This window comes from Aegilops tauschii, chromosome 6 (genome assembly GCF_002575655.3).
Source record: "Aegilops tauschii subsp. strangulata cultivar AL8/78 chromosome 6, Aet v6.0, whole genome shotgun sequence".
Lineage (NCBI taxonomy): Eukaryota > Viridiplantae > Streptophyta > Magnoliopsida > Poales > Poaceae > Aegilops > Aegilops tauschii.
The window spans coordinates 494252297-494271225 of NC_053040.3; the positions used below are offsets into that span (position 1 = coordinate 494252297).

The 18929-nt window shown below is 49.0% G+C and overlaps 1 protein-coding gene across 1 annotated transcript; it reads right to left on the bottom strand.

Moving 5' to 3' along the window:
• Window positions 1-6348: 6348 nt before the first annotated feature.
• LOC109770597 (uncharacterized) lies at window positions 6349-15920 on the bottom strand. The gene is made up of 4 exons (XM_073500740.1): window positions 15851-15920; window positions 7985-8093; window positions 7449-7669; window positions 6349-7277 (listed from the first exon to the last, which is right to left on the bottom strand). The coding sequence occupies exons 1-4, from the start codon at window positions 15902-15904 to the stop codon at window positions 6594-6596; spliced, it is 1068 nt and encodes a 355-aa protein (XP_073356841.1). The 5' UTR covers window positions 15905-15920; the 3' UTR covers window positions 6349-6593.
• Window positions 15921-18929: the final 3009 nt, after the last annotated feature.

Below are 18929 nucleotides of genomic sequence, written 5' to 3' on the forward strand. Positions count from 1 at the left end.
TAAGGTACACATCAATAACATGTATATCACATATATCTTTGTTCACCTTGCCATCCTTCTTATCCGCCAAATACTTGGGGCAGTTCCGCTTCCAGTGACCAGTCTGCTTGCAGTAGAAGCACTCAGTCTCAGGCTTAGGTCCAGACTTGGGTTTCTTCTCTTGAGCAACAACTTGTTTGTTGTTCTTCTTGAAGTTCCCCTTCTTCTTCCATTTGCCCTTTTTCTTCAAACTAGTGGTCTTATTGACCATCAACACTTGATGCTCCTTCTTGATTTCTACCTCCGTAGCCTTTAGCATTGCGAAGAGCTCGGGAATCGTCTTATCCATCCCTTGCATGTTATAGTTCATCACGAAGCTCTTGTAGCTTGGTGGCAATGATTGAAGAATTCTGTCAATGACGCTATCATCCGGAAGATTAACTCCCAGTTGAATCAAGTGATTGTTATACCCAGACATTCTGAGTATATGCTCACTAACAGAACTATTCTCCTCCATCTTGCAGCTGTAGAACTTATTGGAGACTTCATATCTCTCAATCCGGGCATTTGCTTGAAATATTAACTTCAACTCCTGGAACATCTCACATGCTCCATGACGTTCAAAACGTCGTTGAAGTCCCGGTTCTAAGCCGTAAAGCATGGCACACTGAACTATCGAGTAGTCATCAGCTTTGCTCTGCCAGACGTTCATAACATCTGGTGTTGCTCCTGCAGCAGGTTTGGCACCTAGCGGTGCTTCCAGGACGTAATTCTTCTGTGCAGCAATGAGGATAATCCTCAAGTTACGGACCCAGTCCGTGTAATTGCTACCATCATCTTTCAACTTTGCTTTCTCAAGGAACGCATTAAAATTCAACAGAACAACAGCACGAGCCATCTATCTACAACAAACATAGACATGCAAAATACTATCAGGTACTAAGTTCATGATAAATTTAAGTTCAATTAATCATATTACTTAAGAACTCCCCTTAGATAGACATCCCTCTAATCATCTAAGTGATCACGTGATCCAAATCAACTAAACCATAACCGATCATCACGTGAAATGGAGTAGTTTTCAATGGTGAACATCACTATGTTGATCATATCTACTATATGATTCACGCTCGACCTTTCGGTCTCAGTGTTCCGAGGCCATATCTGCATATGCTAGGCTCGTCAAGTTTAACCTGAGTATTCTGCGTGTGCAAAACTGGCTTGCACCCGTTGTAGATGGACGTAGAGCTTATCACACCCGATCATCACGTGGTGTCTGGGCACGACGAACTTTGGCAACGGTGCATACTCAGGGAGAACACTTTTATCTTGAAATTTAGTGAGAGATCATCTTATAATGCTACCGTCAATCAAAGCAAGATAAGATGCATAAAAGATAAACATCACATGCAATCAATATAAGTGATATGATATGGCCATCATCATCTTGTGCTTGTGATCTCCATCTCCGAAGCACCGTCATGATCACCATCGTCACCGGCGCTACACCTTGATCTCCATCGTAGCATCGTTTCTCGTCTCGCCAACTATTGCTTCTACGACTATCGCTACCGCTTAGTGATAAAGTAAAGCAATTACAGGGCAATTGCATTGCATACAATAAAGCGACAACTATATGGCTCCCGCCAGTTGCCGATAACTCGGTTACAAAACATGATCATCTCATATAATAAAATATAGCATCATGCCTTGACTATATCACATCACAACATGCCCAGCAAAAACAAGTTAGACATCCTCTACTTTGTTCTTGCAAGTTTTATATACGTGGCTGTTACGGGCTGAGAAAGAACCGTTCTTACCTACGCATCAAAACCACAACGATAGTTCGTCAAGTTAGTGCTGTTTTAACCTTCTCAAGGACCGGGTGTAGCCACACTCGGTTCAACTAAAGTTGGAGAAACTGACACCCACCAGCCACCTTTGTGCAAAGCACGTCGGTAGAACCAGTCTCGCGTAAGCGTAGGCGTAATGTCGGTCCGGGCCGCTTCATCCAACAATACCGCCGAACCAAAGTGTGACATGCTGGTAAGCAGTATGACTTGTATCGCCCTCAACTCACTTGTGTTCTACTCGTGCATATAACATCAACGCGGTTGATGTAGTCGTACGTCTTCACGATCCGACCGATCAAGTACCGAACGCATGGCACCTCCGAGTTCTGCACACATTCAACTCGATGACTTCCCTCGAACTCCGATCCAGCCGAGCTTTGAGGGAGAGTTCCGTCAGCACGACGGCGTGGTGACGATGATGATGTTCTACCGACGCAGGGCTTCGCCTAAGCACTGCTACGATATTATCGAGGTGGACTATGGTGGAGAGGGGCACCGCACACGGCTAAAAGATCCAAGAGATCAATTGTTGTCTCTATGGGGTGCCCCTCGCCCCCTTCCCAATTCGGATTGGGCTTGGGGGGGGGGGGCTCCCTTGCTCCTTTCCCTCCTTTCCACTAAAGCCCATTAAGGCCCATATACCTCCCGGGGGGTTCCGATAACCTCCCGGAGCTCCGGTATTATCCCGATCTCACCGGAACCATTCAGGTATCCAAATATAGTAGTCCAATATATCGATCTTTACGTCTCGACCATTTCGATACTCCTCGTTATGTCGCTGATCACATCCGGGACTCCGAACAACCTTCGGTACATCAAAACACATAAACTCATAATATAACTGTCATCGAACTTTAAGCGTGCGGACCATACGGGTTCGAGAACTATGTAGACATGACCGAGACACGTCTCCGGTCAATAACCAATAGCTGAACCTGGATGCTCATATTGGCTCCCACATATTCTACGAAGATCTTTATCGGTCAAACGGCATAACAACATACGTTGTTCCCTTTGTCATCGGTATGTTACTTGCCCGAGATTCGATCGTCGGTATCTCAATACCTAGTTCAATCTCGTTACCGGCAAGTCTCTTTACTCGTTCCGTAATACATCATCGCGCAACTAACTCATTAGTGCAATGCTTGCAAGGCTTAAGTGATGTGCATTACCGAGTGGGCCCAGAGATACCTCTCCGACAATCGAAGTGACAAATCCTAATCTCGAAATACGCCAACCCAACAAGTACCTTCGGAGACACCTGTAGAGCACCTTTATACTCACCCAGTTACGTGTGACGTTTGGTAGCACACAAAGTGTTCCTCCGGTAAACGGGAGTTGCATAATCTCATAGTCATAGGAACATGTATAAGTCATGAAGAAAGCAATAGCAACATACTAAACGATCGAGTGCTAAGCTAACGGAATGGGTCAAGTCAATCACATCATTCTCCTAATGATGTGATCCCGTTAATCAAATGACAACTCTTTGTCTACGGCTAGGAAACATAACCATCTTTGATCAACGAGCTAGTCAAGTAGAGGCCTACTAGTGACACTCTGTTTGTCTATGTATTCACACATGTATCATGTTTCCGGTTAATACAATTCTAGTATGAATAATAAACATTTATCATGATATAAGAAAATAAATAATAATTTTATTATTGCCTTTAGGGCATATTTCCTTCAAATGGGCCTCCAACCGCCGCTTCCTCAAGATAATCTCTATATGATAAGGCATCCTGCATTGGTTTGGGTACCAGGCCAAGGGCTCTCAACAGGTAGCAGACATGTTGGTCACTTCACGATGGCTCCTAATCCTAGCTAGTCACCTCAAAGCCTCTTTGGCGTCAACTAAGCACATCGATGCTCTTCTTCCTTCCTTTTAAATAAACATTTTATGCAAGCATGCTACACAAACACTACATTTAGAGAATTTATTTTTTGCACCCACCATGATTAAGTTGGTTGTCCTTCTATGGAATCTATGCAATTTATGGCAGCTAGAGCGTGTTATCCCCATATGTACCACCAAGGCATGTAGGAGCGCTCGAGTAGTGTTAAGTGCCACAAGCATCTTTCATTTTTCTACATAATATAAGGGCTCTCCAATTTGATGAAAGGATGGAAACACAACTCAATAACAGATTGAGCAAATTCACATGTCTCTAGCCCATAGTTAACAACTCTTTCTATTTTTTTCTAGCTAGTCGCCTCTCCCAAGTCCCAACTCCCACATTATTGCCCTTTGCCTTCATTTTGTCGGTCATGCTACACCAGATGTTGTCCAACTAGTGGATGTTCTGGTTACACTATACGCTCTAGCTCAAGAGCTTTCACTAGTTGATAGGCCTCGTTGAGACAACGAGTCATTGGGACCTGCGGTTCATACAAGTGGCTACAATGTAGCTTTTGAGTGGGTGTATTATGGGTTGGTTTGGAAAGGAGAGTGTGTGGGTAGTGCACGACTGTTGAATTGATTAAAGCGGTGGCAAGCAATTGTTTGACGGTCTTTGCTAGGTACTCATTGATAGGGAATATGGATTCCACACCTTTACCGATGGTTCCACTCTAAAGTCTCTTTTCTTGTAATGGTCTCTTACCTAGACTACCCCCAAATACTGAAGCAGTTTTTATTGAAGAACTCTACATTGGTACAAGAATTTTAGAGACGGGCTAAAAAATGAAAGAGATGGAATACTTTATAATTATTTGACTTGAGATAGTTTTTAGTTAAATACTTGAATTTAATTTATTGCCAAATTCTGTGAACGTTTAAGTTGCTAGCTTAATAGGTTTTTTGTGGACGTATAATAACAATATTATATAGCTACATCTACATGTCACCTAGCGTTTCCATGGAAGCACGAGGGGAATCATCTAGTGTGGAGGAGGACACTGAACTATGGGCTTGAGAGGCTTAGGAACTATGGTTGTATGTATGTCTGTTGTTGTTGTATGTATGTCTGCTGTTGTTGTATGTATGTCTCGTCTCATCTTATCTGCTGTTGTTGTATGTATGTCTGTCTGCAATGCATCATGGACAGAAGAAATTTCAGAAAATCTTGACACCGCCATTCTGAATTCTACTACAGTATATCATAGCTCTGATTGCGTGCTAGCTGCTTAGCAATGACCAATCATCCGCCACCCGAATCACTAGCACCACCCCATTGTTACCGCCGCGCTTCTGAAACCATGTCCCTTGCCACATTTTACAGCTAGCTAGTTCGACCAAGGTAATCTGGCTATATGGGTAAACTCGCATCGCATGGTTCGATGATCTCAAAGGAATCATACCGATCTTTAAGTTGGAGCTGGCATGGTGGCATGTACCGATGCATTTGCCAGAGATGATAAGCAGTAAGTTATAGTTCAACTAAATTGTAAAACATGGAGATACTTTGGTTCTAGTACCGCAACTGATGTAGCTACATCTGACTTCAGTGATCTTATCAAGGCTGTTATTGGTCATTAGATCCATTGTTGGATGTTAAAGGGGGATATTCTATTTTGGCATTGTCGATACGAAAATACTCTGTTTCTAGTTAATTGCAACAAAGTTGACTCTTTTTGGAAGAACCGCAGCAGAGTTCTTCTCCTGATAAAACTAGCATTAATTCTGTTTACGGCCTGAATTTCGACTTGGCTGATTTGAGGGTACAACTTAACAGTGTTTTGGTTCTTAAACCCATTATGACCATGCTTCCTTTTTCAGGTGTGCCGAGCCAGCTGCTGAAGGCATATTCGCAAACTTGTCCCTCCTACTGACAGAGGAAGACAGGACCAAGTTCCCTTCGATAACTGGCAGCGAGGACGTGAAGACATAGACTGGGATGACCGTCTGCATTTCCCTGCCGGGGAGAAGGAGATCGACATCTCGAAGTACCTCCGGGACATCATCCACCTGGAGATCACACTGGGCGCCTTCTGCAGCAGCACCTGCAAGGGCCTGTGCCTTGTCTGCGGTGCGAACCTCAACACGAGCAGCTGGAGCTGCGGCGCCGAGGAGTCGACGCAAGCGAAGGACGCCAGGCGGCCGGGAACTCTCAATGACCTGCTGAAGTCTATGCAGAGAAGATGATGATGAGGCAGACAGTGCATATGCAGGTATCTTGTAACCTGTGTGATAGTCTCTAGGATTGTCATGGGCAAGATATGCAGCCCGGTGAAAATGCAAATACCTGATGGCGGAGATATAGGGGAACTTGACCGGCGACATTTGAGTCATGTGTCATGCTTCGCTGCACCGACGGTGCAAATCTGTTTTTCTGTTCCTTGGAAGTTCATGATTATCATTTGTATTGCCTCATCTTACTGTTCTGAAAGTAGAAGCCTGCAATGCAATGCCAGGATGTCATGTTGTAGTGCAAAACCTGAAATGACATGATGAGTGGATTTTGTGCTGAGACTTGTGCTTTGTCTCCTGTATCTGCACTTATCACTGTATGTGTATGTTTTTGCAGGAACACTTGCATCTTTCAGGTTTTACTTCTTGCAAGCCAACAGGTAACAAACCAAAGTAGGTCAACACAAAACTTACTTATAATTGAGCAAAGACAAGTGAAAAACAGAGACGGTCCAGGTGCATGTCAACACAAAACGAAGAATCAGTTCACCAGTCACAACATATAGTAATTAAGAAGACTGAATATACTAGCAGACTAGATCAACATATAGTAATTAAGTAGACTGAATAAACTAGCAGACTAGATCAACTGTGAGCAGATCAGTACACAGGAACACAAAGAACACTCATTCATGCCCTCTCCTCCGCGAGTTTCGCAAGGGCGCGCCGCTCATTCCACAAGCTTGAAACAAGGGACCATGCAACAGCAACATCCACCTTGCAGAAGCCAAGATCGCAGGTGCCATTGCTCGTGCCGGCCCTCTTCGGCGCGAACACGGCCTCGCCTCGCGCAACAACGACGGCAGCGCCACCACCATCATCGCCGTCTTCTTTGCCAGCGGTCTGAGGGGACGCCACCACGGAGACAACCAGCTTCCCCCCCTCGAGGTCCACTGACACGACGCGCCTCGAGAGCTCGACCGCGCCGGTCGAGGGCTGATCGGCATCTTCCCGTCCCGGGAGTCAAGCAGCAGCACCTCTCCTTCCCTCACGGTTGTGACCTCGGTGACGACGCGCCCTCGGAGACCCTCTGGCCAGACACCGTCGATGATCCGGACACCGATGACGGTCGCCTCGACCGAGGGGTCCAACGGCGCGTAGGCAAGCTCGATCGTGCACCGGTCACAGAGGATACCAGAGCGGATCACATGTGTGGCAAGGTAGGTCTGGGGGTAGTTGAAGATCCCAAAGGCCAGCATCTCGTCCTCTTCGGGGTCCATCTTGCTCTTCACCTTCAGCTGGAACTCAATCGTGATCGGGTCGATGATCACGATCGCGCGCGACGGGCCTGTCAGCAGTAGGTATGGATCCTGCAATGCAAGCAACACATGCCAACAAAATGGTTGGCAGACTATCATGTAACGAAGACGAGAACTATGGCGAATATATCAAATTCATGCTCCAACTCGATGAAGGTGAAGAATCAGAGGAAATATATTTTAACATAAAACAAGAGACAACAAATGATGCACGGTGCTTGCCTGTTGGGTGAGGACCTGGCAGTTATCCCTGGTGCGGTTGAAGAGGAAGTTGCGATTGTGATCCGAGGTGTCCCTGGCGGCGACCAGGCCGTGGACATGCAGCGGCCACCGGAGGCCGTCTTCCAGGTCAGCCACCCGAACGCTGAAGATCTGCATGGTACAATGAGGTCTCGCGTAGCTCGGGATGGGTCCGAATGTAAAGCGCGTGGGACCAAGACTTGCTGCATGGCAGGAAGCAAAATTAAACTGTGTGTCACGGGAACGCATAGAGCTTGTTGTTATCAGCAAATAAGACACAGCCATGCTAAATAAAGCTGGTTAGAAAGGGTCTCTGATCTCTTTTTCTACATTAACAAGAACATTGCACACAGTTAATAACTGATCGTAATTAATATATGAGTGAGGTGGATTTGTGGCATCAGTAGAGCAAGTTCCCGTGAACGAATGAAATTGCAGTTGTTTTCTTCCTCGCTACAATCTAATGGATGAAAAATAGGTAGTGATGCGAGCGAAACAGGGGAGCTAGAGGTGATTACTCTGGTCGTCGAAGGAGCCAAATTTGCCGGCGAAGCGGCTCTCCCACAGCCCGCGGTACCTGGCGATCCGATCTTCCTCCCTGTAAACCCCCTCCTCCTCCTCTTCCTCCTGCGTCGTCGTCTCCGGCGCCGCCGGCGGCGGCGGACATGGACATGGAGGAGGTGTGCTGTTAATATACTCATCATGGTTCTCCCTCCTCACATCCTTCATCTTCTCCTCCCTCTGCTCTCTGGTGGCACTGGCATCCTCGGCCTCGGCCTCGTCCTCGCCCTCACCCTCGCCCTCGGCCCCGTGGAGGATGGATATGTCCATCCCCGCCAGTCCGCTGCTGATCAGCTCCTCCATCGCCCGGGATCGAGGAATCAAACGATCGATCTATCGCTTCCTTCCTCTGCCGCTTAACTCTGTAATTAGGTTTAGATAATTTTTTTTGACAGTTGGATCAAACGTAGAAAACACGTACGTGGTCACCAACCAAAGCAAAAGCGGCTAAAGGAATCTCTGCATGGAGACAGCCGGGGTACCAAACCTTTCTTTCGCTGAACCATGGACCTCCCTCCGCTTCCGGTGGCGACCGCCGGCTGCTGTTACGGCAGCTCGATTCCCCTCTCGGAAACGCGACCGGCGAACGCCGGATCTCACAAAGATTGCTGCATCTTGTTGAGATATGTATTTAGCACATGTATTCTTGTACTCCAAGTCTTCTCCTTGTGTATAGTTGAGGATATGACTTGCCCTATGTACTATATATACTTGTGCATATGCACCCATCAATATATTGAGAGTTGCATCCTATTCCTCTACATGGTATCAGCCTAACCCTCGGTCCCCAGCCCTAGCCGCGCCGCCGTCGCCTCCCCAGGCCGCCGCACCTCCCGCTGTCCCGCGCCGCCGCCTCCCCTGCCGCCGCGCCGCCTCTCTCCCTCCCCCACAACCCTACCCCGCCGCGCCTCCACCCTCCCTGCCGCACCACGCCGCTCCCCACCCCCCGAGCCGCCTCCCTCCCGAAAACCCTAAACCCCTCCCCGATCCCATCCCGCGCCGCCACCCCCTCCTTCTGCCATGTCAGCCCTCGGCACCTCCTCCTCCTCCAGCGCCCCTCCTAGCAACCCGTTCGACTCCTCCTACGGGTCCGAGCCCGATGAGCCCAAAGCCGCCGACATCCGCAACATCCACCTCTCCGATCACGTCCCCATTATCCTCTGCCACGCCTCCGCAAACTACTATGCTTGGAAAACCTACTTCAATCTCCTTTTCCGTGAGTACAACCTTCGTGATCATGTGGACGGTCTCGCCAATTTCTTTGCCGGCGCCCACGACGCCAACTGGCTCGACATTGACGCCACCCTCATCCGGTGGTTCTTCCTCACCGTCTCTCCGGACATCTTCCACACCGTCGTTCGCGATGGGGACGATGCCTACACGGTGTGGACCAAGATCAATGGCCTCTTCACCGACAACAAGCTCCAACGGATTGTTTTCTTGCAGCAGGAATTTTTTGGGTGCCACCAGAACGACTCCACCATCGACGCTTTCTGTCTCCGGCTCAAGACCCTCTCCGACGAGCTCAACGACGTCGGGTTCAAGGTGGGCGACGAGCTTCTCCTCTCGACGCTCACCGCCGGCCTCAACGAGGACTTCGGCAACGCCGCCTCCAACCTCACCCTCATGGCGAACCCTACTTACGAGCGGGCGGTGGCCTATCTTCGCCTTGAGGAGCGGCGGATGAAGCACCTCCGCACCCGCGCCGTCCACACCGCGCTCGCCGCCGGCTTCTCCACCGGCGCCTCTACACCACCCTCGGTGCCCCGTCCTCCAGTTGTCCCGCACCCTACGCCGGTGCCGCAGCCGCCCCAACCTCCGCGCACCGGTGGGAACGGCGGCAACCGGCGCCGCGGCCAACGCCAAGGCGGCGGCAAAGGGGGCGGCAGTGGCGGTCAGGCTCCCCAGCAGCAGCCCCCGCCACCCTGGGCCGGTGGCTATAACCCCTGGACGGGGGTCGTGCACGCATATAGCATGCCCGTGCCGCGGCCCCCCGCCCCGGGCATCCTCGGCCCCTGCCCTAGCGCTCACCAGGCGCTCCTGGCTGCGCCTGCCGGCGCATATGGCGCGTACGGCGCCCCTCCTGTCGCGCCCCCCTTTGGCGCTCCCGGCGCGTACGGCGCCCCCTACTACGACCCGGCCCTTCTAGCGGCACTGCAGCAGCCGCCGCCATACTCAGGTGGTGGCGGCGATTGGATTATGGACTCTGGCGCCACCTCCCATATGTCCGCTCATCCGGGTAACCTCTCCTCCGTCCATCCCACTTCCACTCCATCTCGCATCATCATCGGTAACGGTGTTGGTCTTCCCATCTCTCATGTCGGTTCTGCACCCTTTCCCTCTAACTCTCGACCTCTCTCTCTTAATAATGTCATTGTTTCTCCTCATCTTATTCAGAACTTAGTTTCCGTTCGTAATCTTTCTCGTGACAATTTTGTAACTGTGGAATTTGACGAAGTTGGCTTTTCTGTTAAGGACGCTCGCACCAGGATGATTCTTCACCGCTGTGACAGTCCCGGCGACCTCTACCCAGTTCATCCGCCGTCATCTCCGGGTGGTCCTCGCGCTTTTTCCACAGGCGTCGATCTTTGGCATGCTCGTCTCGGGCATCCTAGCACTTCTTCACTTCGTCAAATAATGAGAGGATTTTCTTTTTCCTGTAATAAAACGGCCGCTCACTCCTGTGAAGCCTGCCGGTTAGGCAAACATGTTCGCCTTCCTTTTAGTTCCTCTTCCACAGTTGCATCTTTTCCGTTTGAGTTGATTCACAGCGATGTATGGACCTCTCCAGTACCTAGTAATTCTGGTTATCTTTATTATCTCGTTTTACTGGATGATTACTCTCACTTTGTGTGGACATTTCCTCTTCGTAGGAAATCCGATGTTGCCGCCACCCTCATTGCATTCTATGCTTATGTCTCCACACAGTTTGGGCGACCCATACTCGCACTTCAGACCGACAACGGGAAAGAATTCGACAATCTCACCATCCGCCACCTTCTTTCCTCCCACGGCACCGTGTTTCGTCTCACGTGTCCATACACCTCCCAGCAGAATGGCCGTGCCGAGCGCATCCTACGCACCCTCAATGAGTGTGTGCGTACCCTTCTCTTCCATGCCTACATGCCCTCTCTGTTTTGGCCAGATGCCCTCGCCACCGCCACCCTCCTCCTTAACCTCCGGCCATGCCGTCCGCGCTGGAACTATGCGCCTCACCATCTCCTATATGGCGCTCCTCCCTCCTACGATGGTCTCCGAATTTTCGGTTGCCGTTGCTACCCCAACACCACCGCCACCACACCTCATAAACTCGCTCCTCGTTCCGTTCCATGTGTCTTTCTTGGTTACCCGGCCAACACTAAGGGTTATCGCTGCTATGACCCCGTGTCTCACCGTGTCATCACCTCCCGGCACGTGTACTTTGATGAGCTTGTGTTTCCCTTTGCACAGGAACAGGTGGTGCCGCCTTCCTCTCCCGCGGCGGGTTCTCCTCCGCGCCGCCGCCCGCTGCTGGCCTTGGGTGCTCCGGCCACCCCGCCCGCGGCGCCCTCCTCCGGATCGGGGCCATCCACGGCTCCCTCCTCCGGTTCGGCGCCTTCGTCGCCTGGAGCCGCGTCGACGTCGCCTACGTCGCCCCGCTCCTCTGCCATGCATGCTGGGCCAACAGCTGGGCAGGCCCCCACTGGCGCGGCCTCACCTGGCGCGGCCTCTCCTGGCGCCGCGTCGACCCCGCCTCGGTCGCCCGCCCCGACCCCGCCTCGGTCGCCCGCTGGCGCGATCGCGGCCCCGGTGTCGCCTGGCTCTCCCGACGCCGTGGCCTCGTCCTCCGCCCGGCCCGCTTCTCCCGACGACACCGTGGAGGCCACGGCCTCTCCCGTGGACACCGTGGTTGCCACGGCCTCGCCGCCACCCGCGGCTGCCCCGACGGCCGGCCCCATCACACGCTCGCGCACCGGTGTCTTTCGCCCGAGCTCCCGCTATGCGGATGACTACGTCTGCACCGCCTCGACGTCCGCTCCTTCCCCGTTGCCGTCCTCGGTCCGGGCCGCTCTCCGCGACCCTTTGTGGATGGCCGCCATGCAGGAGGAGTTTGACGCTTTGCAGCGGAACCGGACCTGGCAGCTTGTTCCCCGTCCCCGGCACGCTAATGTGATCACCGGGAAGTGGGTCTTCAAACACAAGCTTCGTCCCGACGGCACTCTTGATCGCTACAAGGCGCGTTGGGTTGTTCGCGGCTTTCGGCAACGCGCCGGTGTGGACTTCACTGACACCTTCGCTCCGGTTGTTAAGCCTGGGACGATCCGCACTGTATTACAGTTGGCGGTCTCTCGTGCCTGGCCGGTTCATCAGATGGACGTCTCCAACGCGTTCCTCCACGGTCATCTTGAGGAGCAGGTTTTCTGTCAACAGCCCACGGGGTTTGTTGATCCGGCATGTCCTGATCATGTGTGTCTTTTTTCACGCTCATTATATGTCCTGACAGCATGCACTTCTGAGCTCCTTCGCCGGCTTACTGATCGTCTCCGTGCTGAGTTTGCCATCAAGGACTTGGGTCCGTTGCACTACTTCCTTGGTGTTGAGGTGGTGCGTCGTCCTGATGGTTTCTTCCTTCATCAACGGAAGTACGCTCATGAGCTCCTCGACCGTGCTAGTATGCTTAACTGCAAACCGGCCGCCACTCCTGTCGACACGAAGGCCAAGCTCTCTGCTACTGATGGTACTCCTGCTCCATATGCTGGCTTCTACCGGTCCATTGTTGGTGCTCTCCAGTACCTCACTCTCACTCGACCGGAGCTTCAGTACGCGGTTCAGCAGGTCCGCCTGCATATGCATGATCCTCGAGATGTTCACTGGACTGCCGTTAAGCGGATTCTCCGCTACATCCGCGGTGCTATGGATCTTGGTCTTACTCTGCGCGCCTCCACTGCCACTGATCTGTTCGCCTACTCCGACGCCGACTGGGTTGGTTGCCCGGACACCCGTCGCTCTACTTCGGGTTACTGCATCTTCCTTGGACCATCCCTGGTGTCGTGGTGGTCCAAGCGGTAGCCCACCGTCTCGCGGTCTAGCGCCGAGGCTGAGTACCGCGCTGTGGCTAACGTTGTTGCTGAGTGCTCCTGGCTTCGTCAGCTTCTTCACGAGCTCTCGTGTCCTGTTGAGAAGGCCACGGTTGTCTACTGCGACAACGTCTCCGCCGTCTACCTCTCCGCCAACCCGGTTCATCATCGTCGCACCAAGCACATTGAGCTTGATATCCATTTTGTTCGGGATCAGGTGGCTCTTGGCCATGTCCGTGTTCTGCACGTTCCCACCTCCCAACAATTTGCCGACATCATGACCAAAGGCTTGCCCACGACGTCTTTCGAGGAATTCCGGTCCAGTCTCTGCGTCAGCAACGGTGTCACTTCGACTGCGGGGGGGTGTTGAGATATGTATTTAGCACATGTATTCTTGTACTCCAAGTCTCCTCCTTGTGTATAGTTGAGGATATGACTTGCCCTATGTACTATATATACTTGTGCATATGCACCCATTAATACATTGAGAGTTGCATCCTATTCCTCTACACATCTCACCAGTAAGAAACATATGTGCAGTATACATAGACCTCTTGCTCTTTTTTTTTGAGAATATACATACACCTCTTGCTGATAAATAATTACAAGATCCAGTGATGGTTCCTCTCCGTTGAGATGTCAACTAGGACTTTTAGTAACACCTAGTCCCCTATATTTTACCTGATTCGATCTTGTACTCTTCGTGATGTTTCGTCTAATTCAGGTTGGTATCAAATTTGGAATGGATTCTTGGGAGGAGGAGAAATTCGATGATGAAACACTTCTCAACTTGGACGTACAAGGCCAAGGGGAAGAAAGAGTACTCCAAAAAGAAACCCATGGCTTGAGAAACGAATATAACATTGATTTGGCATTGTGAATGTTGATACTTTTTATAATAACTTTGGTCAAAGTAGAGATACTTTGACTTCGGACCAAACTTATATGCAAACTAAAAAGGACCGGAGGGAGTACATGCACAAGAAAGTAGAAGGAGTATTGGAATAAAAATAAAGATAGAGGTTGACTGCCAAGTCAAGACCAACAACAATGATGAGGTTGACAAAGATGATCAACAAATAATAATGTATAATGATTGTCACGCCTCACCTCGGTTGATATTTTTAATAACGGGAATTTGAACAAGAAAAGGGCACACCAACAAGAGAGAACCAAGATGGTATTCCGAGTATAAGCTACTGGTAGAACCTAGTATACTCTGTAGTTATGTATTTTGTTGCACCTATATTAATTTGGTAATCTTAGAATACGTTTGGTTCATAATTGACTTTTGCCACACTGTCCTATTATATTGTGGCGTGCCATAAAAAATTGACTGCAAAATTGGTCACAAAAAAGTAAAGAGCAGTATATTGGAGACATTTTGCTAAGAAGGTTGACAGTTTCATAGTTGTTGTAGTGATAACAAAAATTGACCATGTGTAGTTGCAAAAATTGTGGCCAAGTTGGGAAATATGGGTATGTGAACTAAACCCAACCTTATACTGTAGAATCCTTTACCGAATTATTTTATAGATGTGCTCTAAAACACTCTACAACTCATTTTAGATATTTAATGGCACATACAAACTCACTATAATACACTACATGATATCCCATATGTTGACGGGGTAAACTTGTTAAAAGTAATGTATAAACTGGTGCTATAAAACCACTAAAACCAGTAAAAAGGACAATGTAAGATTGTTCTCGGTTCATATTTTAAAATAGTTGACATACGAAATAGGTAACATAATCGTGTCTAGAAAAGAAAATATTTTGGACTATATAATATTAATTATATAAGTTCTCGACTGGGATTATATAAGTTCCTGGCTAAGCTTTTGCACATACAAAATATGTTCTCGTTTTGTATTTTAAAAAATGTGAAGCACTAACCATATAATATGTTGCAAGCGTCCAACACATACACCGCCCATTATAACACATAAAAATAAAATGTGTTACTTATGAATGACATGCAGGACCTGTTGATGTGCCATAATTGCATGGATAGAACAACTAAGTAAAACATAAAATTATACCTACTAAAATTGTAGTAGGTATAATTAGTTTAAATAGGAATAGAAGTTTAGTACAAAATTATACATGCTAAAATTATACGCATGGCACGATTCCATTTCCTCCTTCAGTTTTCCAAAAATGCAGTGTATAATAATTTCGCAAGAAAAATACCAGTCTAGAATCAACACAAATTCCGATGTCAACTAGCTTCTTTCTCTTCGACCTAAGATTGAGGACCACCTCCTCTCGGGCTTCGACAACTTATTCAATGGTATCGAAATTCTCCACACTAATATACACTTTTTCATCTTTGACGTGCGCCGAGTACCAAGAGTCGCTTAAATGTCGCATGAAACAGAATTAAGCTATATGTTGCAAGGCCGACTAGAGCTTTGTTGTTGTTGTCAATATAATTAACACACAAACGTTTCTTTAAAAACATTATAAAGACATGCTAAAAAATGTTGGCTCATTCAATCATCTTATCGTCCATTGATTTGTGGTTGTTTAATTTCTTTCTCCATGAACGGATGGAATCTGCAATTGTTTTCTTCCTAGTTACAATGAATGAATATATACAGGGAGCCAAATTTTACGCGAACAGGGGAGAGGTGTTGTTATATACTAGCATTAGTATTACACTGATCGTTGAAGGAGCCGAATTTGCTGGCGAAGCGGCTCTCCCACAACCCGCGATACCTCGTGATCCGATCTTCCTCCATGTAAACATCCTCTTGCTACTTCATCATCTCCTCCGGTGGTGGCTGCTCCTCGTCGGCGCAAGGAGATGGACATGGAGGAGGTGTGTAGATAAACTCATAGTCATTTGTCCTCGCATCCTCCCCCATCTGCTTTCCGGCACTGGTGTCCCCCTTGGTCTCGGCCTCACCGCCGCGGAAGATGAAGATGTCCACCGCCGCTAGCCATGACTACTCCATTGCGGGGATCGAGGAATCAAACGATCGATCAATTGCTTCCTTTGCCGCTTAACTCTGTAATAGGTATAGTTTTTCTTCTGCCAGTTGGATCAAATATACAATACACAAAACACGTGGGCGCCGAACCAAACACATCTAAAGGGGGACCAAACCTATCTTTAGCTAAACAGATGGTGATCGCCACCTGCTGTTCCAGCAGCTCGATTACCCTCTCTAATCGGCACCAGCTCTCCGTCCCGTTGTCTCCGGCCCAGTCGTCAGCTTGTTTATTATGCTCATGTGACTCATTATGTAGAGGCCATATGATCCTCGAACAGTCACAATGATTAATTACCGCGTTTCTTCAAACCTATCTGTGAGAAACATATGTACTATACACCTCTTGCCGATAAAGGACCCTGATAAGTGCCAAACATGTGGCACTAAACAATTCTACCCTGACGTTTTTTGATGGCAAGTTTAGTAAACCGAGGATTACAACTTTCTGTTTGGATGGCAAGTTTCAGTTTTTTTGGGGTTTTTTTATGGCAATTTTAGTTATAAAAAATGTCAGGACTGTGTTACTTCATGCCACGGCGTGCCACTTATCATTTGGGATAAATAATGCCTCCTGTATTTTAGCTCTCTGTTTTTGCCGAGGGTAGTTTATCCTCCTTTTCGAAGAAAAAGATCGCTGCTTGTAAAATTTTCTCTGTTTCATTTACTCCAGTCCAGGTTGATGTCTAACTTGAAGCGGATTCTTGGGAGCTCTACTAAATGATGTCTCTTATATTCTAGCACCTTGATAATTTTACTTTGGAAGAGAGGATCAAATTTGATGAACAAACACTTTACAACATGGAAGGAATCAAGGGGAGGAAAGATTACTCTGGAAAATCAGATGGCTTTAGAAACGAAGCATATATATAGTGGTACAGTATTACTTAATTTCGTCCACGGTAAAATGATTCTAGAAAATGGCCATTCGTTCTATGCTTCCTTTCGACGCGAACTACTCATTGACTGGGACATGTTGGTGAAGATATATAATTCTTTCGACAAGTCTGATATTACTTGTAAAAAATGTGAAGTTCCATGTTTACAGACAATGACTTTTATGGTGATTAACATTTTTTTCAGGTAACTATCTAGCTAGTGGCTGATGGAGCAATCAATTTCCCAGAGATCGCAAGACCCGCTAATCTGGAAGCAGTAGTGGCTCAACTCCATACCTGCAAGAGAAATTGGAGCATGGAGGGAGCACCTTTCCTACTATTCCATAATTCAAAACCACTTCCATGTGTATAATTTTTGATAAGTGAAGAGTAAATTGCGGATCAGCCGGCAATCTCACGCGAGACCAGTCGTCAGCGTTTCCTCGCTTGCACAGCCACGCAACCTCAGCACAGGTTTACAACTGAGCAAACAAAGGTAAAAACAAAAAAGATATATGATAGTAGTACCATAGCATGGGCTTACAGAGAAATAGTTAATCAGCTACGGCATAGAGCATGTATAGTACTGAAAAAGACATAAACACCATAAATAGATAATAACAGCTTTGGAACATCTACTCCAATACTTGCTTGAGTTGAGCAGCACACAGAAACGCTACAAAATCCCGGTACGTGTGGCCTGCTCAGTATATTGAATCACTTGCATGTTATCCATCGGTGGAAAACCCCAGTGTAAACCAAGAAGAAACGAGGGGGGGGGGGGGGGGGGGGGGGAGGAAGATGTTAGGAATAAGCCACGCCACGGTGGTGACCAACATGTGTACGCGTGTAGGTCGAGTCCGGACGCCGGTGCGTGGCCGCGTCCATAGCCGTGGTCTGTTAGCCGGGTTGTGTGTGTTGCAAAAAAAAAGCGAGGCGTGGAGGCCGAGGTCTCGCGTGAGCAGCGGCTCACGTTCACTGGAGACCGAGTCACTCGCGTGCATGGTTTGCTCGTTCCGTTGTTATCTGGTTAGTCCAGATAAGGTAGAGTCAAGGTTAGTTAGTGCATGCGTGTGCATGGGTTAGCTGGTTAGTGGCCGGCGTGTGTGCGTGCGTGGAGTTAGCGGCCGGTGTGGTAGCCGGATGGTGTGTGTGCACCTGGGTATAAAAGGCCGTCCGCTGTACTGCTCGTGTGTGTGGTGTGGGTTTGAGTTCGTGCTCGAGAAAGGAGCCGTTCGTGCGGCAGGCGTATGTGCGCGGGGAAAACACCACCGTGTCCTGTGTCTCCTCTTTCTTCTGCCTTCGTTTGTGCGAGAGAGAGAGGGGGAGCTGGGCACCGGCGTAAAGAGCAAGCTAGGGCTCAGCGCCAACAGAAGACAACAGGAAAATGGATGGGGTGGGGGATCTAGAATTACCGAACGAAAAAATTAAACAGAATAAAAGAAACAAAAGCTTCATCATACAGTGAAGATGTTACAAAGTAATGCTGGAAAGGTAACCGCACTGCACAGCGAACACAACACGGTATGGCCATCGAATCAGACAAAGATATCAGGTCACACGTACGATTTATTTGTACGATCCTATTACAGTACTAAGACAGACACGCGATCCTCTGAGAGAGAGAGAGAAAGAGAGAATTTAATGAGAATAGGCATGAGAATAGGCCAGCGATCCAGGCACCAGCGCCGCACTTACCCCTCCTCTCGCCGCCCCGCCGCTGGAGGACGCCGCCGGGCGAAGCCCGCGCGACCGACGGTGGCGGCGGGGCGCTCTCCCGCGGCGTCTTTCCTCCTGTAGGGCAGCAGGTTGGGACGTGCGTCGGCGCGCGGTGGGGCTCTGGATCACGGCGACCGGCGGCTGGCCTCGCGTCCTCACATGGGTGTGGCGGCGGTTACCGGCGGCGTGGCTGTTTGGGGCTGCGTCAGGGGAGTTTGTCAGGCGTGGCACGGCCCAGATCTGGCCGTC

Excerpts from the sequence above, each read along its gene's own strand:
- LOC109770597 (XM_073500740.1), bottom strand. The coding sequence starts at position 15,904 with ATGTCCATCTCCTTGCGCCGACGAGGAGCAGCCACCACCGGAGGAGAT. Across the intron at positions 8,094-15,850 it reads CCACCGGAGGAGATGATGAA|GAGGAAGAGGAGGAGGAGGG; the intron begins GTAGCAAGAGGA and ends ACGACGACGCAG. Across the intron at positions 7,670-7,984 it reads TGGCTCCTTCGACGACCAGA|CAAGTCTTGGTCCCACGCGC; the intron begins GTAATCACCTCT and ends CCTGCCATGCAG.